The 27,250-nt window shown below is 45.5% G+C and overlaps 1 protein-coding gene across 2 annotated transcripts in view; it reads right to left on the reverse strand.

Moving 5' to 3' along the window:
• Positions 1–27,250, reverse strand: part of hdlbpa (high density lipoprotein binding protein a) — a 115,934-nt gene that overhangs the window by 43,481 nt on the left and 45,203 nt on the right. For both annotated transcript variants that reach the window (XM_038816178.1, XM_038816179.1), the window contains 7 exons: positions 20,603–20,707; positions 20,396–20,509; positions 19,661–19,747; positions 14,913–15,044; positions 13,479–13,697; positions 7,430–7,651; positions 2,360–2,578 (listed from right to left, as the gene is read on the reverse strand). In XM_038816178.1, coding sequence (XP_038672106.1) covers positions 2,360–2,578; positions 7,430–7,651; positions 13,479–13,697; positions 14,913–15,044; positions 19,661–19,747; positions 20,396–20,509; positions 20,603–20,707 — 1,098 coding nt within the window. The remainder of the gene's footprint in view (positions 1–2,359; positions 2,579–7,429; positions 7,652–13,478; positions 13,698–14,912; positions 15,045–19,660; positions 19,748–20,395; positions 20,510–20,602; positions 20,708–27,250) is intronic.

Below are 27,250 nucleotides of genomic sequence, written 5' to 3' on the forward strand. Positions count from 1 at the left end.
GAGCTTTACAGCACAGAAAAAAGGCCCTTTGGCCCATTTTGTCTGCACAGGTCATCAAGCGTCTATCTATTCTAACCCCATTTTCCAGCACTAGGTCCGTAGCCTTGTATGCTATGACTCATCAAAATGTTTCTTAAATATTGAGGGTTCCTGCCTCTAACACCTTTTCAGGCAGTATGGTGGTCAAACAGCTGTGATTCCAGTGAATGCCTGACCACCCAAGGAGACTACAGATATTCTGGAGTATCCACAAGGAGAATTTAAAGATACGTCTTAGACATTACTGCAATAAGCAAGCAGGCAGCCAGTCTGAAGCGCAGTGACAGAGAAGTGGTCTGTTGACTTCATAATGCAAAGCCATCAGAGGTTGCAAAAAAATAATTAGAGGATGAGGAACCGTAGTCATTTGGATAGATTGGAGATGGTGGGGCTGGTCTGCTTGTAGGATTTGATAGAAGTGTTCAAAATTATAGGAGGGGTTTGAACACGGTAGATAGGAAGAAAGATATTCTGTTTAAAGAAACAAGAACCAGAGGACACGGATTTAAGTTGATTGACAAAAGTAATGATGATATGGCAAAAACATACACAGCCTGTGGCGAGATCTGTCACATAATGTCAGAGGGTGTGGCAGAGGCAGATTCAATTGACACCTTAAAGAGAGAATTGGATAATTATCTGGAGAGAAAACATTTGCAGGGGAAAAAGCAGGTGTATGGGATGAGAAGAGCAAGAGAGCCAACAAGGATATGGCCTCCTTTTGTGTTGTGACCATTCTAGGAATCTATGTTTAATCATAGAATCCCTATCGTGCAGTAGGAGGCCAATTGGCCCATCAAGTCTGCACCGGCCCTTTGAACACCCCCAATCGTATTCCTGAAAAGCCACCCCAAAGGGCAATTTAGCAAGGCCAATCCACCCAACCTGCAGACTAGTGCGTTGAACTGCCAATAAATCTGTACTGCATTTTTCTACCCTTGGCAACGTCCAAAAGGAGTGCAGATTCTTCTGCCGCCTGGAGGGGAAAAACATTTGGTGGCCTGGTGATCTATTCCAGCCAGCTAGATTTCAGAGGAAGGGTTCTCTTGACCTCATTACTTGTAAGAACACAGTGGTTCATTCAAGGAGGTGCTGAGAAGACTGGCATAGGACACTGAACCCAATCGGAGTACCTGGTGTAAAACCCTCCAAAATACAAATGCAGAGAGAGGAATGGCAGCGTTGGGCAGGGCTGTGTGGCAAGACCCTTCACTTGGGGGATTCGAGAACTGCCACATCCACTGAGTTACACCTGAACATGATCAGAGGGGAAAGCAGGAACACATTCCTGTTAAATTACACTTCGGTAATGTATTGTTACTATATGCTTCGTAATCTGGAATGGTCTGATGGTATGATTGTAAAGAAAAAAGCAAAACTGATTTATTGATAATGATTAAATTTACATTGAGTCGCACACTCCACAGAACTATAACTATTCATAAAGTAATCCATGTTTAAGTAATAACTAATGAACTACACGTGCTTCTTCTATCTAATCTTAACTATGCTGTGATCCCTCTCTGCTGCCAACACTCAACTGACTACCCAGGATTCCCTGAGTTCTTATATTTGTACTGGGAACTGGTGGTTCCCTCTACTGTTTGTATTACACAGATGTAATAATTAACCCTTTACTTGTATACATACCATTACAATTCCCTCAGAGGACTGACTCTGAAGGAAATTAATACAATAATGAAATAACTAATTCAAGGCAGGGCGACACATCACAACGCTTGCAGGCCTTCACTAGGATCTCAAAAGTCAGGTCATTCCAGCTCAAGCCATACTAAGCTGCTGATTCAGGCTCAGATACTGCAGTAGTTTGCAATCCCACTTGATCTGGCAATGTTTCAAAAACAGAAACAATAGGCACTGGCTACTATGTAAAAATGGAACTGGTCATGGAATAATTTGACTCAAACCCAACATTTGCTATTGACATACAGTGCAGAAGGAGGCCATTCAGGCCATCAAGTCTGCACTAGCCCTTGGACAGAGCCCCCACCCTATCCCCATAACCCAGTAACCCCACCTAATCCTTTAGACACCAAGGGACAATCTAGTAAGGCCAATCCACCTAACCTGCGCATCTTTGGATTGTTGGGAGGAAACCGGAGCACCCGAAGGAAACCCATGCAGACACGGGGAGAAAGTGCAAACGCCAGACAGTCACCCTGGGCCGGAATTGAACCCGAGTCCCTGGTGCTGTGAGGCAGCAGTGCCAACCACTGTCGCCCTTTCTGTCCGTGGGATTTCACAATTATTGCAAGTATGAGACTCTTAACATGTGAAAGAATATTGAACAGTCTAATACCAGATCTTCAACGATCTCCTGCATGCGTTTCTTGGCAGCCTCCACGCAATCTTTGGCACCTTTCAGTGTCACCTTGTCGCTCTGTGTTCCAGTACGAGGGAAGCTGACCATGACGCCACCGTATTCATCAGCAATTTCCCGCAAAACCTGCCCACGGCGTATCACAAAGTATCGATGGTGCTTGGGGTCAACGATCATTGCATCCTCTATAACATTGTCCTTTAAGAGAAAGAAATGAAGTGAAACGGATGTGAAGAATCATCTGCCCTTATAACCCACACATTACTACAATGTATCTAGTTCTGGACAACAAGCTGTTGTTGTTAAGAGATTTAATACAAGTAACAAATTCATTTTACACCATATTCCATTTTATATTGGTTCTATTTAGAATGCTGCTAAAACAGCCAACAATATATGTAGGCGAGCTACAGTCTGCTAACATTTAGATTCACATTTCCAAAACATAACGGGAGAAAGTTATCTTTCTTCCCTTGGTATCAGTTAGTATTAGTATTTGGACTGGGTGGTGTGTGTGTACCAATCTAACATCACCACTCCACTCAATACTCAACTTGCATGCACCAAGCTCCCTTTGTAGAGGATGCTTGCTTCGGGTCTCTTCTTACTTCAGCCCCTGACTGGAGGGTTTGCTGCCTACATCCTGTTCTGGTAGCTGACCAACGAGAACAGGTGGCATAGTGGTATTGTCGCTGGACTAGTAATCCAGAGACCCAGGATAACGATCTGAGGACCCAGGTTCAAAATCCACCACACCAGGTGGTGCAATTTAAACTCAAGATGTCTGGAATTAAAAGTCTAATGATGACCATGAAACCATCATCGATTGTCATTAAAACCTATCTGGTTTACTAAAGTCCTTTAGGGAAGGAAATCTGCCATCCTTACCCAGTCTGGCCTACATGTTACTCTAGACCCTCTGAAATGGCCTAGCAATCTATTGAGTTGTATTCAATTGCCACGAAAACACAAAAAAAAATAATGAAACCGCATGAACTACCCAGCTTCGAACCAGGCACCGAAAACAACAAGCCCAGTCCTGTCGACTTTGCAAAATCCTCCTAACATCTGGGGACTGGTGCCAAAATTGGGAGAGCTGTCGCACTAGCAACAACCTGACATCATACCTTACAGACAATGTCCCAGACACCAGTATCACCCTCCCAACATATGTTCTGTTTCACCGACAGCACAGATCCAGCAGAGGTGACGGCACAGTGGTATACATTCAGGAGAGAGTTGCCCTGGGAGTCTTCAACATAGACTCTGGACCCCATGAAGTCTCATGGCTTCAGGTTGAACATGGGCAAGGAAACTGGCTGATTACCACGTACCGGCCACCATCAGCTGATGAATCAGTACTCTTCCATATTGAACACCACTTGGAGGAAGCACAGAGGGTGACAAGGGCGCAGAATATGCTCTGGGTGGCGGACTTCAAATGTCCATCGCCAAGAGAGGCTCGCTAGTACCACCACCGACCGAGCTGGCCAGGTCTTAAAGTACATAGCTGTTAAGACTGGGACTGCAGCAAGCGGTGAGGGAAACAACAAGAGGGAAAAACATACTTGACTTCATCCTCACCAATATGCCTGTTGCAGATGCATCGGTCCATGACAATGTCGGTAAAATGACCACCACACAGTCCTTGTGGAGACAAAGTCCTGTCTACACATTGAGGATACCCTCCATAGTGTTGCATGACACTAACACCGTGGTAAATGGGATAGACTTCGAACAGATCTAGCAACTCAAGACTGGGTCCCCATCAGGCGCTGTGGGCCATCAATAGCAGCAGAATTGTACTCAGCCACAATCTGTAACATCATGGCCTGGCATATCTCCTACTCCACCATTACCACCAAGTCAGGGGATTAACCGTGGTTCAATGAAGAATGCAAAGAGCATTCTAGGAGCAACAGACATAGTGAAAAATTAAGTGTCAACCTGGTGAAGCTACAACACAGGACTACCTGTGTGCCAAATAGCATAAGCAGCATGTAATAGACAGAGCTAAGCGTTTTCACGATGAACGCATCTGATCTAAGCTCTGTAGTCCTGTCACATCCAGTTGCGAATGCTGGTGGACAATTAATGGAGGAGGAGGTGGCTTCATAAATATCCCCATCCTCAATGATGGAGGAGCACAGCACGTATGTGCAAAAGACAAGGCTGAGGCATTCATGGCAATCTTCAGCCACAAGTACAAGAGTTGATGATCCATCTCAGTCTTCTCTGGAGGTCCCCAGCATCACAGTCTTCAGCCAATACGATCCACTCCGCGTGACATCACGAAATGGCTGATTGCACGGGCCCCGACAATACTCCAGCAATAGTATTGAAGACTTGTGCTCCAGAATTTGCTGCATCACTAGCCAATCTGTTCCAATACAGCTGCAACACTGGCATCTACCCAATGTGGAAAATTGCCCACGTGTCCCTGTACACAAAAAACAGGACAAATCCAACCAAGCCAATTGCCATTCCATCAATCTACTCTCCATCATCAGCAAAGTGATGGAAAAGAGTCATCAACCATGCTATCAAGGGGCACTTTCTCAGCAACAACCTGCTCACGAATGCTCAGTATGGTTTCTGCGAGGGTCACTCAGCTTCTGACCTTATTCCAGCCTTGCTTCAAACATGGACAAAAGAGCCGAATGTCAGCGGTGAACAGGGAGTAACTGCCCTTGACACCAAGGCAGCATTTGACTGAGCATGGCATCAAGGAGCCCTCGCTAAACTGGAGTCAATGGAAATCAGGGGGGAAACTTTCTGCTGGGTGGAGTCATACCTGGCACAAAGGATGATGATTGTGGTGGTTGGCGATCAATCATCGCAGCTCCAGGACATTGCTGCAGGAGTTCCTCAGGGTAGTGTCCTAGTCCCAACCATCTTCATCTGCTTCATCAATTACCTCCCTTCCTCAAGGTCAGAAGTGGGGATATTCACGGATGACTGCACAATGTTCAGCACCATTCATGACTCCTCAGATGATGGGAGTCCACGTCCAAATGCAAATGCAGCAAGACCTGGATAATATCCAGGCTTGGGCTGAGAAGTGGCAATTTCCATTCACACCACACAAGTGCCAGGCAATGATCATCTCCTACAAGAGAGGATCTAACCACTACCCCTTGACATTAAATGGCATTACCATCACCAATCCCCCACAATCAACATCCTGGGAGCTACCATTGATCATAAACTGGACTAGCCATATTAATACTGTGGCTACCAGGGCAGATCAAGGGTTAGGAATCCTAGCTCCTGACCTAAAGCCTGTCCACCATCTAAAAAGCACAAGTCAGGAGTGTAATGGAATACTCTTCACTTGTCTGGATGAGTGCAGCTCAAGAAGTTCGACATCACCCGCAGGACAAAAAGCAGCCCCACTTGATTGTTCCCCCTTCCACAAACATTCAAACCCCCTATCACCGATGAGCAGTGGTGTGGAATCCATGTTATACTGTTCCTTAGCAAGGGACATGAGTTAGTATGAAATCTATAATATCCTGCTCCTTAGCAAAGGACATAAATTAGAATGGAATTCATAATATCCTGTTTCTTAGTGAATGACGCAAGTCTATGGATACAGGACATGGGGGTCGCATTCTCAGGAATGCACTTTTCTGTAAACTACTGTAGTCTCCAAGGGCAGAGGGGAGACGATTATGTAAAAGGAAGGTGGAAAGACCTTGCCCTTCTATTGGACAGTTGCCCTGTCTACTATTGGCTAAAATTACTGTCCTTTCATTGGCCTAAAATGAAAATTTAACTGTGATATTATTGATGTGTGTGACATGCAAATGAAGGACTAGACTGCAACTAGAATTCTATTGGTTAATCAAGCTATAAATGTTTCTTCTACGCTGGACTCAGGTAGAGTGATGTAGTGAACTTCAGTGTTGCTCTCCATGTGCACATGTCAATAAAACTTGATCAGAGTGCTCCCGTGTCTGCCTTGAAATACTTCGACAGTAGCAGCCGTGTGTACCATCTACAAGATGTACAGCAGTAACTTGCTAAGGTTCCTTCGACAGCACCTTCCAAAACCATGACCACTGTCATCCAGAAGGATAAGAGATACCTGGGAACCACACCACCTGTGCCCCCCCCTCCCCCCCCCCCTTCCCTCGCGGTTTCTCTCTCTCCACTCCACCCTCGAGGTTTCTCTCTCTTTCTCCCGCCCCTTCAAGTCATTGACCACCCCGACTCGGAAATATATCACCGTACCTTCACTCGGGCAAAATCTAGAAACTCCGTCCCCAACAGCACTGTGGGTGTACCTACACCCAAGAAGGCAGTTCACCACCACCCTTTGAAGGGAACTAGGGAAGCCAATAAATGCTGGCCGAACTAGCGACATCCACATCCCACAAAGGAATTTTTTAAAAAAGGCTTGTCCAGTGCAGTGAGTAAACCTACCACTGGTATGCTGCTGGACCACACAGACCACACTTGCACCCCAACTGATGTTTGCTCAGTCAGAACATAATTGGTCTCAGAATCTCTGGACGAGAGAAATCACCATCTTATCTCTAATGGAAAGAATATGGAGGTTACAGGGTAGGTCTAAGTAGTGATAGTTCCATGAGCACAAGACACAGGAACAGGAGTCCGTCAGACTGCTACTCGAGCCTGCTCCACCATTCACTTGACCATGGCTAATCTTCTACCTCAACACTTTCCCTGCCTAATCCCTTGATTCCTTTGAAATTAAAAATCTATTAATGGCACCCTTGAATCTACCCAACAATTAAGCACTCCTGGGTCTTGGGGCAGAGAATTCCAGAGATTCACAATGCTTTCAATGAAGACAAATCTCATCTCAGTAGCATTCCAAGGCCTATTAAGCTACACCTGCAGTCAAGGCTAACAAAACAATGGGAATTTGGATCAAGTATTTGCTGGTAGAAGGGAGGGTTGGGGCAGGAAATGTCACCAAAAGAATTGCACCCGAGCACAAGTTTGTACCTGTGGCAGGATAACGACAGAGGAAATAATCACAGGAATTTAGTGTCGAGTCTAAGACAGAGCAAGCCTTACCAGGTTCTTAATGAGGATTTCCAATTCTTTCTGAGCCTCTTTGACAGCTTCCTCCGTGCCTACGATGGTGATCAGCTCTTGATCTTTGTCATCTGCTGTAGGGAAAATTATCCTAGCTCCAGTGTTATCCCGCACCTTACGGATGTTGACACCACCACGACCGATCAGGAACTTGTGGTACTCTGGCTTGGCGCGCAACTCACTGGTATGGTTCTTGATTTGCTGTATAAAGAAATGCACATTTTTTTAGTGATGGACCAGTTTTGGGTTTTTTCAGGTGTTAGAGTGATGGGGGCATATCCAAGACCTTTTAAACCCCAGGATGAAGACAAAGTATTCAGATCCAAAGTAGGTGAGCTGATTCACTGGGTAGAGCTTGCCACAGCGTAGTTACTTTCAACTTCAGAATATCGCAGATTTTATATATTAAATCGGTACTATGTTACAGTTCCCTGTACATCTTTCGCCATTCCATAAAAACTCTCATTTTTGAGCCTTGTGCCCTGCACAGCCCCTGTTGATATCAAGATTCAATGTCATTGTACTCCATCTCCTCTGCTTCAGGACGTACTAATTCCATATCCCTTTTAACTTCCTAGAATCCACTAGGTTAAGCCAAGCTTGGCATTACATATTCACAATGCCCTGATTTATTTCCATTTTCTCTGGCACACAATCTGGATGCGGGCTGCTCTAACAATATGTGGTTCAATTGAGAAACAAAGAGCAAGGATAGGTAATTTGGCCCATCGAGCCTACTCTGCTATTAAATAAGCTGCTGGCAAATCAGATCTTGGCCTCAACCTCTTTGCGACCTGCACTCATGACATCGTTGATCAAGAAAATTCCCTGACTCAGGGCGGAGTGAGTGGTTAACACTGCTGCCTCATGGCGCCAAGAATCCGGGTTCGATTCCAGCCCCAGGTCTGTGTGGAGTTGCACATTCTCCCAGTATCTGCGTGGGTCTCACCCCCACAACACAAAGATGAGCAGGTTAGGTGGGTTGCCACGCTAAAAACTACACCGCAGTTGGAAAAAAAAGTTTGATTTCAAAATTTAAAAAAAAAATCCCTGACTCAACCTCAAATATATTCAATGAGACGCCTCAATTGATCTTTGGGGTAGAATATTCCAAAGAAATTACTCATCTCCTTCTTAAATGAGGGAATCTGTGTACCCTCCCCCCAAATTCTAGATTCTACCCCCCTCTCGGCAAACATCCTCTCAAACAATCCTAATTCTTCATCAATTCCTTGCCCCCACCACAACAATCTTTAAAAAATTATACCTGCAGAAGGAGGCCATTTGGCCCATCGAGTCGACACCAGTTCTTGGAAAGAGCACCCGATTCGGACACTATGGGGCAACTTAGCATTACCAATCCACCTAACCTGCATACCTTTGGACAGTGGAAAGAAACCAGAGCAACCGAAGGAAACCCTCGGAGACACGGGGAGAAAGTGCAAACTCCATACAGACAGTCACCCAAGACCGGAATTGAACCCGGGACCCTGGAGCTGTGCGGCAGCTGTGATAAATAAAGGCCATTATATATGGCCTTGCATATTCCAAGATCACTTTTCATTTTCTAATGTCCTTTCACTAAAACACTGACTCATTATATTGTGATTTTCAAAATGTCTTGCTAATACTTCCTTAATAATGGATTCCGGCGATCCCAATCACAGATAAGGCTAACAAGAACTACAGTTTCTTTCTTTCCATTTCCCTTTCTTTAAAAGGGGCATTACATTTAAAGTTTTCCAAACTGCTGTAACCTTGCCAGAATCTAGGGAATCTCAGAAGATTACAACCAAATCATCCACCATCTCTTGGGCTATAAACTTAAGAGCCAAGATGTAGGAAAATAGTTTTCCTACTACATTTTTCTCTATTGATGAACAAAGTTCTTCCTCCCTTTCGTCCCTTGATTTTCTAATATTCTGTCCCCCATCTTGAGGATTGATCCAAAATACTTCTTCAAATGCTTTGTCTTTGTTTTTTTGGTGACCAATATCAATTTCCCAGTCACATCCTCTTACTTTAGCTAATCTTCCGTTTATCTACTTGAAGGTCTCGTCAGTTTTTATATTTTCTACTAGTTTAGTTCCATTCTAATTTTTCTTCTGGCATACCATTAATCTTTGCAGCATCTAAATGTAAATGGCTTATTATCACGAGTAGGCTTCAATGAAGTTACTGTGAAAAGCCCCTAGTCGCCACATTCCGGCACCTGTTCGGGGAGGCTGGTACGGGAATCGAACCCACGCTACTGGCCTGCCTTGGTCTGCTTTAAAAGCCAGCGATTTAGCCCAGTGTGCTAAACCAGCCCCTCAAAGGCATTATAAAGGCATTGTATGTCTTTCAATTTGATACCACCCTTAATTTCATTAGTTAGCCATGGATGGTTCAATCCTCTCGCAGACTTTCTCAATGTAATATACCTTAGTTGAGAATTATGAACTATCTCCTTAAAAGTCTGCTGTTTATCTACCATCCCCCCAGTCTATTTCAGCCAACTCCGTTTTCACATCTTTGTAACAGCCTTTATTTCAGACACTAGATGCAGACCCAAGTTTCTCTCACTTAAACTGAATGTGGTTCTATCAAAGGACACAAGGGCAGCACGGTAGCATAGTGGTTAGCACAATTGCTTCACAGCTCCAGGGTCCCAGGTTCAATTCCTGGCTGGGTCACTGTCTGTGCGGAGTCTGCACGTCCTCCCCGTGTGTGCGCGTGGGTTTCCTCCGGGTGCTCCGGTTTCCTCCCGCAGGTTAGGTGGATTGGCCATGCTAAATTGCCCTTTGTCAAAATTGCCCTTAGTATTGGGTGGGTTATTGGGTTACGGGGATAGGGTGGAGGTGTGGACCTTGGGTGGGGTGCTCTTTCCAAGTGCCGGTGCAGACTCGATGGGCCGAATGGCCTCCTTCTGCACTGTAAATTCTATAAGTCTTTAAATGGGTATTTTGTTTTGGTCCTCCAAGCAGACGACACCAAAAGCAATGCAATAATAGATAATCATGGGACAAATGGAAGGGAGGAACTTTAAATAATTACTTGATCAAAAATATTTTACTAAGAGATAATTAATCAATCTTGTCTCATTATACCAGATCTAAAATAACCTGTTTCCTGGTTAGAACAAATTATTCTAAGGAAATGTCTCAAATAGGAACTCGTTCTCAAGGCTATCGTTGCCCATCTACACAATGATTAATCCATGGCATTATTACCTTTTGTACAGCCTCTGCGGATATATGTTCTTGTCCTGCAGTGTAGGGAGCTAATGTAGGGAGCTGATGAACCACTCCCACCAGTGGACTTCTTTCTCTTATTATTTGTTACCCCACACAAATGGACTCTGCATCTTAATCTTTTGAACCAAGGTAATTTCTCACTGCTGACTTCAGCAGCTTCATCATCAGTAATGTTGCCAGGTGCAAAAATACTTAATGAATTAATTTCTACTGGAAATTGTTCTTCTTGCAGTTATTCAACAGCTTAAATGAAGGTCAATATTTTAATTCTAAATTAGATACTCGAGAATCTGAAGGGCTCAGTCACTTCATGAAGAAGACGAGACAAAATGACTATATTCACTGATCAGGGGCTCTGTAGAAACGCTGCTAGTCAAACGGAGGAGATGCCATTAGGAATGGTAACCGTCTAGCCTGTGCAAGACATCAATGCAATTTCCGAGTTTCTATGAAGAGACATTCCAAAAGAATCTTGTGTTTGCTTTTCTGGGTAAAGTCAGCAAGTTATTTCAGATGTCCTGTACTTGTGTAATTTATTGATTAGCCTGTGTGCTTCCTAGGTCAAAGTGTGCAGGTAATTGGAGTATGAAGACGATGACAAGCCTGGACCCTATCATAGCCTCAGGACATCACAAAGCTCCATACATCTAATTATTTTTGAAGTGTAGTCACAGTAAGAGAGGAAACATAGTCAGTTGATTTACACACAGCAAGGTTCCAAAAACAGCAATGAAAGATTGACCACATCATCTGTCGTTTTAAGTGTTGGTTGTGGCTAGGAATTCTATGGAGTGTACATCACCTCCTGACTCCCCAAAGCCTGTCCACCATCTAGAAGACACAAGGTCAAGAATGTGATGGAGCACTCACCACTTGCCTGGATGTATACAACTCCCAACACTTAAGCTAGACATCATCCAGGACAAAGCAACCTGCTTGATTGGCATCCCTTCCACAAATATTCTCTCTCTCTCCACCACCGACACTGCACACTGGCATCAATGCACACCATCTACAAAATTTGCTGCAGGGACTCACCAAGGTTCCTTTGACAGAACCTTACAAGCCTGTGACCTGTACCACCTAGAATGGCAAGAGATGCCTGGGAACAGCACCATCCAGACTTGGAAATAGATTACCATTCCTTCATTGCTGCTAGGTCAAATGGAACTCCGCCTCAACAGCACTGTGGATGTATCTACACCACATGGACTGCAGTACTTCAATAGGTAGCCTACCATCACCGTCTCAAGGCCAATTAGGGGGCAATAAATGCTGGCCTGCCCGTTGATGCCCGCTCACATTGCACTAAAGAATTAAAAAAAGGTTTCCTGCATTACAACAGCAAACACCAAGTATTTAATTGACTGTAAAGTGCTTTGAGACATCCAGTGTTTGTGAAAAGGGCTACATAAATGCAAGTCTTTCTTTTTGTGTTCCTCCTTGCAAACATATTGCAATATCTAGCAGTTTGTCAGCACCTTTGTAAAGATGGTTTGTTGTTATGTTTACAGAAATACTGTACAGAGCTACATCACATGAGAATCTGTACTTTCTGTACAGAACTGGAAACATGCTCATCTCACTCCAGTTGCCAAAGCATACGGTTAGCAAACTGCCACAATTTCCTCAGGAGATTAAAAACTATATATATATATATTCCTTTTTTAACAACCCTGCATGCGTTTTTGGAGTGAGCGAATTTGCCAATCATTTTATTTTTTAAAAAGTACACATCTGAACATCCAGTTGAATCCATTATCTTTACGATTTTAATGTCTTGGGGAAAAAAAATGGAGCTGAACATTCACTTTACGTTATTATACTGGAGCACGATTAGGGCAACTTGTTTATTATCCACCACAATAAACAATTCATTCCCTCCACCGCCAATACAGTGCAGCAGTGTGTACTACCTACAAGGTGCACTTCAGCAATTCACCAAGGTTCCTTCAACATCACCTTCCAAACTTGCGACCTCCACACTCAGAAGGTAAAGGGTAGCATATGCATGGAAATATCACCACTTAAGTTCCTCTACAAGCCTTACACCATCCTGACATGGAAATAGTGGTTCATTCATGGTTGTTGGGTTAAAACCCTGGAACTTCTTCCTAACAGCACTGCGAGTGAAGCATGGACTGCAGCATCCCCATCTATCTGCAGTAGTTCAAGGTGGCTCACTACCACCTTCACAGGGCAATTATGGATGAACAATAATTGCTGGCCTTGCCAGCAACACCCACGTCCCATAAATTAATAAGAACAATATTGATCAGAATACAGAGGACAAACAGTACAGGGAGATTGTTCCATGTCCACCCAAGAGACAATAGGCTTTTGCTTAACATCTCAGCCACTATAGCACCCACCCCCCACTTGAACCTACAACCTTGGTGAGTGGTACCCACAGGATGATGTCTGGCAGCTTATGCCTGCAGGAAGGAGCAACGTTCCAGAGTATTCCACCCATATTTCTTCACAACTTCTCTTTCCATCACACCAGAGACTGGCAACTCCAGCATGTTCTAAAAAGAACTATGCATAATGTGGTATGTAGTACTCCCATTCTGAATAGCATTAAATGCAAAAGCAAATTACTGTGGATACCAGAAATCTGAAAAAAAGAAATCCAGAAATTACTGGAAACTGAACTCCACAATGTTCTAATGGAAGGTTTTTCACCTGAAATATTAACATGGTTTCTTTCTTTACGGATGCTTTCAGCTCTTTATGAGTTTGCATGACCTGCTGATTATTTCCAACACTTTGTTTTTACAGCATAAAAATACCTTTTCCTCAGCCAAGTGAAGAAGCTGTTTCTTGGCCTTGTCAACCTCCTCAGTGGACCCCCTGATGGTGACTGTATCGCTGCCTGACCCTTCAGTAGGGAAGTGGATGTGCACCCCTCCGCACTCCTCCATGATGGAACGGACAAAGCGGCCCTTTGCACCAATCAGAGAATTATGGAGTTTGGCAGGAATGCAAACCTCAACTTCTGTGATGTTTGCCTGGAATGTAAAACAAAACACAAGTTATTAGTCCTGAAAAATTCTATTTGAAACAAATGCTCACTGTCATTAACAATTGAAGGAAATAAATGTTGGTGAGTGGATTCTGAGCTTGCTCATCATTAATCCTGGCTGGATTTAAACCTGGCCCCACATTTGCTACTCCAGCCTCCCCTGACTAATGGAGCAGTTGATGTTTTCCTTGGCTAGGGAATTTAAACAGAGTCTCATAATAATGATTTGGCCATTGAGATGAGGAAAGGTGATTTTAGTCAAATCTTCAAAATTCTCCACCCAAAGAACAGTGGTTGCTCAGTCACTGAGTACATTCAAGACGAGGACCAATAGGCTTTTGGCACAAAGGAAATTAAGGAATATGGGCGACAGGGTTGGAAGGTGGTGTCCATAGATGATCAATCAGGATCTTTAATGGTTGAATAAGCTTGAAGGGCCAAATAGCCTACTCACACAGAATAGTTACAGCACAAGAGGCAGTTTGACAGGTGAGTGACTACCAACTCTTTGCAACCACAATTTAGCTAGTCCCAAATCGCTGCCCTATCCCCATAACCTCGTATTTTCCCCAAGTGCTTATCCAATTTCTTTTAGAAATCAAGGCAGATCTGCCTCCACCACACTCAAGCAGTGCATTCCAGATTGTGACCACTTTGTTTCACGTTGCCTTTTGATACACATCTTAAATCAGTGTCTTCTGGCTCTCAACCGCATCCTGCAGTCAAATCCTGCTCTACGATTGCCTACCATAAGGCAACGGAACAGCTTCCACGTAGTTTGCTGTCACTTATTTTCCTCCATTGGGAAACAGTGCAAGTCTGCCCAAAGCCTCGTCTCAAGTCACCTCTTGCCCACCAAATACCCAGGTAAGTTAATGCAATCTTTCCAAAATCACATGGTGAATGCATACTAACCCTTTGCTTCAAATCAACTAATAATCAGTTCTCTTGCACAAAGTTAAATCTTGCTCTCAAAATGTTGGGAATGAAGAGGACGATCCAGGATGTCTGAAGATTACAAGCAGCAGGTATGTTGTTCTGGACTCATCTTGGAATTTCTATTCAGGGGTTTATACGATTTAAGCGCCTGGCCATACAGAGTACTAGTGAGAAGTGGGAGAGACTACGACTAGAATCTTTTTTACAGACATAAACAGTATGAATCTCTTGTGGGGAAAAAAAAACTGAATGCAGTTCATACCAACTCCTTCTGGATGGCCAGGATCCTACTGCGAGCCACTTCACAGTTGGATTTCTTTCCTGTAATAATGATCATCTCAGAATTGCTGTTTTCTGCTGGCAAATCAATCTTTGTATTAGTTTCCTCACGGATCTGGAAAGAATCGAAAAACAATCAACAAATCTCTTGAAGTTCCAAAGAAGTCTTTCTAGTCTTGCCCGCTGATTTGTGGAAGCCAAGACAGAGCTGTTGTCATGGGAACATAATAAACATTTCCCACTAGACACAACAGTGTTGGTGATGCTTCTCAGGAAAGGGTTGAATTAGAACATCCAAATAGTAAGTGCCTAGCTGATGACTCATTGGCCAATAGATGAAATCCATGTAAATTTAAAGGAAGGCCAAAATTACTTATAGCTAGGTTTCTAATTTGAAACCGAGTCTTCTCCATTTGTGTTCAGATTTCAGGAGAATGCTGAAATTGTGAAATCAACAGGCCTTTGACCACATTTTTCCCCAAGTCAGAAATAGGTTGAGCCACAAACCCTCACTCCTTATAGTACAAAAAATATCTGCATTTCTCAACAACACATAGGCTGGAATGAATGCAAGAATTGCCCATCCTTCTGGGTCAGTGGATAGAAGAACTGTATAGTTTGGCACGGAATCCTATAGAGCAGGCAGATTTAACCCTCTTTATCAAATTATCCAACATGAATCTCAAGTCAAGGAAGAGTTTCTAGCCTTTTTTTAACATTATTGATTTGAAGCAGGAAAAAAAAATCAATAGAAGAGGAAAAATCACTAGAAGAGGAAAGGCAGTCAAGAAACAAAGAATATTAAATTGCACCCTTCATGCCCTAGATACAAGAGAGGAGATTATCTCCAGCAACATTAGCTTTTAACGGTTTCTAATTTATTATTTTTTTTAAATTTAGAGTAACCAATTCATTTTTTCCAATTAAGGGGCAATTTAGCATGGCCAATCCACCTACCCTGCACATCTTTGGGTTGTGGGGGCAAAACCCACGCAAACAGGAAGAATGTGCAAACTCCACATGGACAGTGACCCAGAGCCAGGATTGAACCTGGGACCTCGGCACCGTGAGGCAGCAGTGCTAACCACTGTGCCACGTGCTGCCCATGTTTAACAGTTTTGTGGATATTAAACGTTCACTTTGTGCAATTCTTTTGCCATTGCACTTCATTGATTACAAACCTAGTGTAATAACAGCACACCGAGGAACATCTTGGGAGATCTGATTAATAGATATTTAGATGTAAAGATTAAATGAGCAAAAGCATTAATCCACCATGATGTCACAATGTGGCATCATCAATCACAATTTGACAGCAAGTCATGCTCGGTGATATTGGGACAGGAGACCAAAACCTCAAAGACAGAGTTTTATGGAGTGTGTCTTAAGAGGAGGAAAGATGAAGAGGTAAAGAAGTTTACGAAGGGAATTCAAAACTCGGGGCCTGAAGGTATAGTCACCAGTAGAGGAGCAAAATTAGGGATGCACAAGACACCAAATTGCAGGAATGCAGATATCTCAGGAAGGTGGAGTGAGGCCATGGAGAAATTTGAATAGTAGGATGAGCTAGTCGATTATCTTGGGACTTGCAGCCCTGGCCCTAAGCCTACTGGAAACTATGGCCACATTAAAAAAGACACTACAGCCTGATGGGGATTCATAAAGGCACCAAAGTGAAGATACCAGCAAATCCTGATGGTTAAAAAGGCTAACTCTAATAGGATAAGCAGCATAAACAGTGGGGCCTGCAGTGGAGAATAGTGGGCAGGATTCTCTGATCCTGAAGCTAAGTGTTGACTCCGTCGTAAACGCTGTCACGTTTTACGACGGCGTCAACAGGCCCCCTACAGGGGGCAAGCATGGCACTGGAGCGACTCATGCAGCTCCAGCTGCTGATACAGGCGTCAAATGGGCACCGCGGGTCTGCGCATAAATTCACGCATGCGCACCGTGACCAGCACAAACTTGCTGCAAATTCACTGGCTTCCTTCTCCATGCCGGCCCTGACGCAAAATGACGGAGCTACAGGGGCCGGCGCGGAGTAAACGAAGCCCCCAGCAGGAGAAGCCGGCCCGTCGATCGGTAGGCCCCGATCGCGGGCCAGGCCACGGTGGACGCCCCCCCCCCCCCACATCCCACCAGACCGCCTCCCCCACAGAATGGACGCCGAGGTCCCGCTGGGTAAGACCACATGTGAACGGCGCCGGCAGGACTTAGGCTCTCTTGGCAGCCACTCGGCCCATCCCGCGTGGAGAATCGCCAGGGGGCCACTCTCTGGTCACCGGAGAATCGGTGGACCGGCATTGCATGAAACGCGCCCGGCCTGGCGATTCTCCGACCTGGCCCCGGGGTCAGAGAATCCCGCCCAGGATATGCAGTCAGCATAGGAGCTGATGGGACAACGGCTGTTACTATGCCTTGGACAGACAGTCTGTCATGCTCCTTAGAAGAAATACAACCTCTGAGTGAGTCACGTCTCTTTGAACATTCGTGACCAGAAAATACATGGATTGATTAGTGCTGTCCTTTGAGCAAATGACTAGAAGCATGAGATCAATGTCAGCAAGATCTGTACAAGAAAGAGACAGATTTCATCAGCAAAACCTTGAGGAACAACATCGCAGAAGGAACAAGCCTCCAGCTTGAAGACGAAGGCTGATCTCCACTTGTGCCTGGCCAACTGCGACTGGGTAGTGATGTTCTTCACGAGAAGTTAGGTAAGTATTAACAGTTTAACCTATGCTTGTGAACTTCTAGTGGTAGAAAAGGAAGGTTGAATCATTGTAATTTTGATGCAGTGTATGATTGAACTTTGCAGAGTAGTGATAAGAATTTGGACTTTATATTGTGTTCAATAAAGAAGCAATTTGATTCAAAATTAGTAGTTTCTAGCAATTGACTGGAGCAAGGGTCTCAGTCAACACAGAGCTAATACAAGATGAGTGGGCAGACAGGAGGCGTGCATGTCCTCAACAAAATCTGCTCAATTTTTAAATCTATCAAGATGTAGAACTGGGCAGGCTTGTGAATTTCACCCTAAATAGAATATTCTATGTCTAATGAATATTCATGGTACCATTTTGTAGGTGGTGTTACACATTGAATGGCAACTAAAAAATAGCTCGAATTGTTGGCAATATGCATCATTTGTCTGGCAATTATCTATTGCTATATGCAGAATTGGAAATGTAACAGTGCCTTCTCATCTTTGGAAAGCTTTGGTCTAATTTATGAAGTGGAATTATACAGTAATGAAGTGTGATCTAAAAATCTCATCTAAAAATTCTCCTACAAGCTAATAAATCCAAAGTTATAATTGCCTCTGAACTTGCCCTTAGGATTTCCAAGGAAATTAAACCAAAAAATATGCAAGCTACAGAGATCCCATCCACTGATTGAAAGGATTTTTCGTTCCAAAGTGAAGGAATGACATTGCACAGAGGTTCTGGTTTCAGGTTAACAGCAGAATGCTTTTCTGCTACAAGTATTTATCAAATGTCGTCTCTCTCAATTAATTTTCACTATTTTGTTATATTGATCGAACTGTCCAGTGTAGATACCTTGGACTCTTCTCATCGTGCCCAAATAGATCCACCATCCACCTGATCTAGCAACAGTACAACTTAATAAGAACCCGAACCAAACAAAAGACAATCCTACCGGGTTAGAAACCCACCACCGCATATGGTGAAATTTGAATTAAAAAAAAAGAAATCTGGAATTAAAAATCCAATGATGACCATGCAAGCATAGTCACTTGTCAAACAAAATCCATTTGGTTCACTAATGTCTAGGGAAGGAACTCTGCCTGGGCTACAAGTGACTCCAGATCCACAGCAATGTGGTCGACTTTTAAATGCCCTCAGGGATGGGCAATAAATATTGGCCCAGCCAACCATGCCACATCATATGTACGAAGAAAAAAAGAAAAAGCCCATTTCATAGGATATAGGGCAGAATTAGGCCAGGCAACCCGTCCAGTCTGCTCCGCCAATCGATCATGGCTGATCTCATCCTGGCTTGAACTTCACCATCCTGACCATTCTCCAGAACCCTTCAACCCATTCCTAATTAAACATCTGTCTAACTCCTGCTTAAATTTACTCTGTCCCAGCATCCACCGCATTCTGGGGTAGTGAATTCCACAGATTTGGGAGATGTGGTTTCGAAACTTAATAATTTTGCAACCTCTTATCCAAAGACTATTTGATAGCTCCAATAAAGTGAATCAATGCAGTATGATGTTGCGTGTATGTGCAGTCACTTCAAAAAGGTTACAAGCATGAATGAAGGCTGGGTGATTGGGCAATTAAAAAGCCCTCTGCTGTTTTCTCGAATTATTTCTTTGCACCTGTACCTAAATAATCCCCAATAGCAGATAGGGGTATCAACTTTAATGACACTAGATGGCCAGTTTATAAACTTCCAGATGTAGTCTATAATTCCCTCAAGCTCACATTAGCAGATATGTTGCAAAATGGCGCAAATGTCAAACAATACCCATGCATCTATTGTGCAGTTTCATGAAGGTTGCTATTTAAGCCTACCCGTGGCTTATTGGTCTGGAGTGACATCAAAAGCTAGGATTCAAAGAAAACAAATTCTGTGCATTGCTGCTCCCACACCTGTGAATGCTCCTCCTTACTTCAAAATCAATCACCAGAATATCAAGGTAAAGATTTTTTCCAATGACTTCTTTACCAGTTTCTTTCTTGTGGACGCCACACATACCTTCTTGATGTTTGCTCCTCCTTTCCCAATGATATTCTTGTGAAACTGTTTAAAAATGGGCACGGAGATTGAATAGCTATTCTCCACCTAAGAGAAAGAGGAAGATGATCAACACCAGTCAAATGCCCACACACAATGCACTGCTTTGGCTATGATTCCAACTGGAGCCCCAGACAGAATTAGAGAACCCCATGTTCTAACCCTGTAGCAAGTTTCTTGCAAGGTTAAATGGCTGTTGCAATCTCAGGACTAATTGCTCTGGAGCATGCACTTTCCTTTCCTGCAAATCCATAGATTGCCAGCACTTTACATATTATTGTGCGCTGATCAGGAGATTAGTTGTCAAGTCTTCTCCTTCACTGTCACTGGGATAAAATCCTGGAACTTGCTCCCGAATGGCATTGTGGGGCTGTACCTACACTAGATGGACTGCAACGGTTCAAGAGGGTGGCTGAACACTACCTTTTTGAGGACAATTGGGAGATGGTCAGTAGATTGACAGCAATTCTCACATGCCAAGATTTATTTTAAAAATGCAAAGCAGCCCACTCCAATCTTTCTCCCAGGCTTATTCACCCTGTAGCACAATGCTCCCTTACTTCACTCCACGAATGCCCAATGGCACAGGGCATACACCTTTCAATATCCACTGTGTAGGCCTTGCTTTGTGGATGGCATAGACTATTCTTTCGCTTCTTGCTCTACCTAACTGTATGGCACCATGCAGCCACTTACCAGTTCAGCCACGACTTTGCTCAGGAACTTGGCACATTTTTCTACCTCATTTTTGGGGCCACGCAGCTGCACAATGTCACTCTTTTGACTTGGATCTGGGAAATTAATAATGACCTAAATTGGGGTGAGATACACAGTCAATTCAGCAGGAATCCAAATTAGAACAGGAAACCAAGTTGATAAAATCATAGCTCCTTGCATGATTACCTCAGGGAACTTGTCACGGATCTCCTTGACCTTCTCTCCCTTCTGGCCAATGATTGTACGATGAAAGCGATGCTCAATGATCAAATCTTTGGAACGTTCATTTTCCTGTGAATCATAAAGATGCTTTCAATCATTAAAGACAGACGATGACTTTTTCAAAGCGCTGGACAAACTCATCATGGCGTTCGTATGGGGGGGTAAAAATGCTAGGATCCCAAAGAAGGTCTTACAAAAAACAAAAACCAGGGGAGGGTTAGCCCTCCCGAATCTACAATTCTACCACTGGGCAGCAACAGCCGAGCGAGTAAGGGGATGGATCCAGGAGCCAGAAGCTGAGTGGGTGCGTGCGGAGGAGGCCTCCTGCATGGGAACCTCCCTCCGGGCCCTCGCCACGGCAGCACTCCCATCCCCACCCAAAAAACACTCCAGCAGCCCAGTGGTGACAGCCACCCTCCAATCCTGGAACCAACTGCGGCAGCAACTTGGCCTGACCAAAATGTCGAACAGGGCTCCCATCTGCAACAACCATAGGTTCAAACCAGCACTGACCGACGCCACCTTCAAAAGGTGGAGGCAGGACGGGGGGACACTGACAGTCAGGGACCTATACACGGACGACAGGATCGCAACACTGGACGAACTGACAGAGAAATTTCAGCTAGCTGGGGGAACGAGCTACGGTACCTGCAGCTCAAAAACTTCCTACGAAAGGAGACAAGGACGTACCCACAACCGCCACGACAGACACTACTGGAAGACCTACTGGACGCAAGTATCCTAGAGAAAGGGAACTGTAGTGACATGTATGACCGACTGGTAGATAGGGACGACACCGTACTGGACGCAACAAGGAGGAAATGGGAGGACGACCTGGGGATGGAGATCGGGTGGGGACTCTGGAGCGAAGCACTGCATAGGGTCAACTCCACCTCCACGTGCGCAAGGCTCAGCCTGACGCAACTAAAAGTGGTACATAGAGCCCACTTAACAAGAACCCGTATGAGTAGGTTCTTCCCGGAGGTGGAAGACAGATGTGAACGGTGCCAAAGAGGCCCGGCCAACCACGCCCACATGTTCTGGTCTTGCCCCAGACTCGTGGAGTACTGGACAGCCTTCTTCGAGGTAATGTCCAAAGTGGTGGGAGTGAGGGTGGAGCCATGCCCGATAGTGGCGGTCTTCGGGGTTTCAGAACAGCCAGATCTATTCCTGGGGAGGAGGGCGGATGCCCTTGCCTTTGCCTCCCTGATCGCCCGCCGTAGAATCCTGTTTGGCTGGCGGTCAGCAGCACCGCCCAGAGCTGCGGACTGGCTGTCCGACCTCTCGAATCTCTCCAAATGGAGAAAATCAAATTTGCCATCCGAGGGTCGGACGACGGCTTCCACAGAACGTGGGAGCCATTCATGCAACTGTTCCGGGACCTATTTGTGGCCAATGTACAAGAGGAAGAATAGTCGGGGGAAGGTAGCGGGGGGGGGGGGGGGGGGGGGGGGGGGGGGCTACAGGTTCGTTACGGGGGTTCGATGGCTAGCTAAGGCCCAAAACCAAGCTAAATAAACATGTTGAGGGGGGGGGGGGGGGGGGGGCGCAGTTACTACTACGAAGATGCTTACCTGTAAATATGTATGTTAATTTTTGCGTGTTTGTTTTTGTTTGTTTTTCTTTTTGTTTCTCTCTCCTAACAATTTGTAATTTGTTCAATATAAAATACGAAAACTGAATAAAAACATTTATAAAAAAAAAAAGACAGACGATGATATCATTATTGGTCTTCAACTGACCGCTCAATACCAAAATGCATTGGGTTCACTCAACAGATTGGTACTGGAGCACTCGGCAGATCAGAGATCAAGAGCACAGCTCGAGTTCACTGAAGTCGTGGTACAATTGATGCAATTGGTGGTCCCAGGTGACCCACTGGGAGAAAAAAGGTTGCCATTCCTAATCTTGATAACTCTACTACCTCCAAATGGAATTTCAGCATAGCAGAGGTAACCGTACACTGCTTTATCTGAACTGGCCAAATCAGAACCAATTTTACAAAATAGCTTCCAATGATGTGGGAGCACGGGATGGCAACATGGTGTGCAAAACAAAAAAAGGTTCCCTCTCCCCCAGGGGAGACCAAAAAACTAATTTCACAGTAGCAGCTCTCATGCTCAACTCAGTTCACAGCAGGCTGACAGGCAATCACCATCAAAAAGCCCTTGTGTGCATGCAGCTATTGAGTGATGGGGGGGGACTAGGTTTAACGGTGAAGTCTTAAGGTTGCCAATGTTCAATGTGTCCTGTCCGGAAGACAGGAAGGAAAATGCATATAGCAAATCAACCTGGCTACTATACAAAATTATTTTATTTTTTTTTACCCTGAAATGCCCAACTAGCCATGACTTAGATTGCTAACTGTCCGGAACTAGCAGCGACCTCCTCATTACCTTTAAAGAGGGGCTAACCCAGATGAGAAAGAAATTGCAAAGAAATGCACAGCAACAGAGACGGTGGGCAGGATTCTCTGATCCTGAGGCTAAGTGTTGATGCCGTCACGACCCCCCCCCCCCCGCAAACCAGGATACATCCACACAGAGGTCCTGCCGGGTAAGGCCACATGTGGACGGCGCCGGCGGGACTCGGATTTTTCGTATGACCACTTGGCCCATCCCAGGGGGAGAATCGCGCGCGCGCGGGGGGGGGGGGGGGGGGGGGGGGGGGGGGGGGGGGAAAGAGTGGCCAACAACCGCGCTGGCACCAATTCTCCGCTCTCCGGAGAATCAGCGGACTAGCGACACACGATTCGCGCCCGGCCCGGCGATTCAACAAATCAAAAGATTCCACATCTGGAAAAAGTAGGAGGTATGTCATATGACCTCCCAAATTGTTAGAACCTGCAATGTTGCCAAGTGGATCAAAACCCAGGCAGTATCATTTTACCACCCAACAGATAGCAATGGAAAGAGTCTGTCCAGGAAGGGTGCTTAGCCCTCATTGACATGGTGTACTACTGGAAACATCAGAACTTCTATATCAATACCGAGAAGACTAATTCATCACTGCGTGCCTTCTTCCATATTCTGGAAAGAAATCACTGCAACAATTTCAGCCTGCTAACCTCAAGAATACAGCATTGGCCCTTCGATTCAGGACTCGTATGAAACGATTTTTATTGTGTGTTTTTTTATTTTATCTCATCTAAAGTTTGTTGTGTATTTAATAGGACGATTGATCACTCCAAACTGAAGGGTTGGGGAAAATACAACAGCACTTTTAAAAGGGGTGAAATCAAAAAAACCTGTTTATAACGGTGAGGGAGAAATCAGGGCTGATTAAATTAATCCCACTCCTGTCCATAACAAATTTTTAGACTCAGTGGCAGTTTACATTTACATGGTACTTTTAACATATATGGTACTTTTAACATAGACAAGAGTTCCGTGATTGGGATGTGCTGAGTAGATACACATTATGTGGCTCTCCTCCTACAAGCCCAAAAATAGACTCTTTACCCAAAGCAGCCCGCTAAAACAGGAATAAAAGTATCCCCTCCACCCTAGCTAACAATAATACAAGAGAAGATGCCGAATAACAGGAACTCCAGAGGCCATAAGGAAACAAGAAACGGAAGAAACAGTGGCTGAGACGATAGGCAAACGAGGAGACAACGCGCTGGCCACAGCAGAGAGAGAAGGACCTGCAAACCTCACACGGAGTTCCCCCTCACCAGAGGGTGGATGGTCAAAGGTCCTTGGCCGGTGAACTAAGAGAACATAAGGAAGAGATGAAGACCGATATCCAAGCTGCGGTCATGGTGGTGGTCGCGGAGGTCCTGGCAATCATGCTGGTGGCCCTGGACAAGGCAGAGGAGCGACTGGAGGCCCATCAAGGTACTAGAAAAAGTCTCAACAAACCAGAGCAACCGGATCGCCACCCTGGAGATGGGAATAGTGAGGCTGGTCAGAAAGGGAAAATAAAGGACCAGGAAACCGGTCACGGTGGTGAGCCTGCTGGAAGGGATTGAAGGCAGCGACCCCACGGACTATGTAGCTCAGATGCTGGGAAAACTGGTGGGAAGGGACAGCTTCCCCAACACACCAGAAATAGAGCCCACCGGTTGCTCCGTCCATAACCCAAGGGTGGAGAGCAACCGAGGGTGATAACTGCCAATATGCACCGGTACCAGAACCGGGAAAGAATTCTGTGCTGGGCCAGGCAAACAAGGATCTGCAACTGTGAAGGGCACCAGGTCAGGTTTTATGAAGGCATTGGGGCAGACCTGGCTAAGCGCCAGGTGGAGCTGAATAGTGCAAAGGCGGCCATGTACAAAAGAAATTTGGGATGTTGTACCCAGCTAAACCCGAGGGCTTCTTCGTTCACAGACATAGGCAAATTTGTCCTGGAAAACAAACAGAGAAAACAGCAGCAGAGACAGTGGGAAGAAAGAGCACAGGAGGGGGGAGAGGAGGATGGCAGGAGGGGAAAAAAGATAATTAGGTAACAGTAGACACATAGCCGACCCCAGGGAGGGGGAAACCACGCTAGCAGGAAAGGACAAGCAGGAGGTACAAGCGGGAAAGGGGCCACAGCACGTTTCCCACAGGGCAGAGCACACCTGGCAACTGGGGGCACAAAACAAAATTATAGGGGACTCCATACTGGAGGTAGACTAGCGAGGTCCTGACCGTAGTGCCCTTGGTGGAAGGGAAGAAGCCACAAATGGACTTTGCAGCAACTCCGGCACGCACAGGAGACCCTGTACAAGCACAGAGACAAAGCTAGCCACCTGCTGGCTCACCAGATGAGAACGCAAGCAGCCATGAGGGAAATAGCCCAGATGAGAGACAGCAGAGGCAAACTGGTAGCGGAGTCAGAAACGGTCAACGAGGCATTAAAGGCCTTTTACCGGGGGATGTATACCTGAGGCCCCCCCCCCCCCCCCCCCCCCCCCCCCCCCGGCGCGAAGGGAACATGGGGATGAACTGGACATACCAGTTGTGGGGTGGATAGGACACAGGGGCTAAAAGCACCAATTGATCTGGGAATACGTCATGGAGGACATAGGCTCCATGCAGGTGGGGAAGGCGCCAGAACCAGATGGATTCCCGGCAGACTTCTACAAAAGAATGTGACGACACTGGCCTTGTACTTGCAGGGGATGTTCACGGACTCGCTGGCGAGGGGCACCTGCCACCTACTCTAGCACAAGCCTCAATCTCGCTGATAACCAAAAAGGACAAAGATCCTACAGACCTATTTCACTGCTCAACATAGACATGAAAATACTGACCAAAATCCTAGCCAGGCGATTCGAAAACTGCCTACCAGAGGTGGTGCTGAAGACCAGACATGCTTCGTCAAGGGTAGACAGCTAAAACTGAACGTCAAGCACCTGCTGAATGTGATAATGGCCCCACCCAGGGAGAGGACAACAGGTGATCATCTCCCTGGACACAGAAAAGGCCTTCAACAGAGTTTAATAGAAGTACCTCAGAGGTACTGGAGCGGTTCGGTCTTGGAACGGGATTCACTACCTCGCTGAAACTCTTGTACAGCATTCCCATGCCGATTCTACGGACAAGCACCACCAGCACCAAGTACTTCCAGCTGCACAGAGGCACAAGACAGGGATGCCCACTGCCCCCGCAACCACTAGCGATCGTGCTCAGAGCGGCAAAGAATTGGAAGGGTTTCGGAGAGGAGATAGAGAGTACAGAGTCTCGTTCTATACAAATGCCCTGCTCCTCTCCGTCGCAGATCCACAAGGCAGGATGAGGGAATCATGGCGCTAAGAGTTTGTAACCTTCTCAGGCTACAAACTCAACCTGAGCAAAAAGTGAGATCTTCCCAGTGAACCATAAGGGGGAGGGACAGAGCTGGAGGGCCTGCTATTTAAACAGGCCAGAAGCAAATTCTGCTACCCGTGGATCCAAATTGCCCATGACTGGATACAGATCCACAAGTGGAACCTGACCAGCCTGGTAGGGGAAAAGGACCTGCAGAGGTGGGGAAAATTCACTCTGCCTGGCGAGGAGGGTACAGATGATCAATATGAAAGTACTGTCCAGGTTTCTCTTTCTGTTCAAATCCACACCGATCTATAACCACTCCAGGCCTTTTTCAACTCAGTAGAAAAATTGAACATGGCGTGTGTTTGTGTGTATGTGCGGGGAAGGGGTGGAAAAGCATTTGACAGTTTGGAAATTCTACACTGGCAACACTATAGGAACTGACAGAGAAGTTCCAACTAACCAGGGGAAAGAAATTAAGGTACATGCACATTGGCGCAGTGGTTAGCATTGCTGTCTCACGGCGCAGAGATCCCAGCTCTCGGTCACTGCCTGTGTGGAGTTTGCGCAAGTTTCATCGCCATAGCCCAAAGTGGCAGCACGGTAGCACTCGTGGATAACATAGTGGTTTCACAGCGCCAGGGTCCCAGGTTCAATTCCCCGCTGGGTGTCTGTCGGTGCGGAGTGTGCACGTTCTCCCAGTGTCTGCGTGGGTTTCCTCTGGGTGCTCCAGTTTCCTCCCACAGCCCAAAGACGTGCAGGTTAGGTGGATTGGCCTTGCTAAATTGTGACCAAAAAGGTTAGATGGGGTTATTGGGATAGGGTGGAAGTGAAGGCTTAAGTGGGTCGGTGATCCTCGATGGGCCGAATGGCC

Source organism: Scyliorhinus canicula, chromosome 13 (genome assembly GCF_902713615.1).
Source record: "Scyliorhinus canicula chromosome 13, sScyCan1.1, whole genome shotgun sequence".
NCBI classification, from domain to species: Eukaryota; Metazoa; Chordata; class Chondrichthyes; order Carcharhiniformes; family Scyliorhinidae; genus Scyliorhinus; species Scyliorhinus canicula.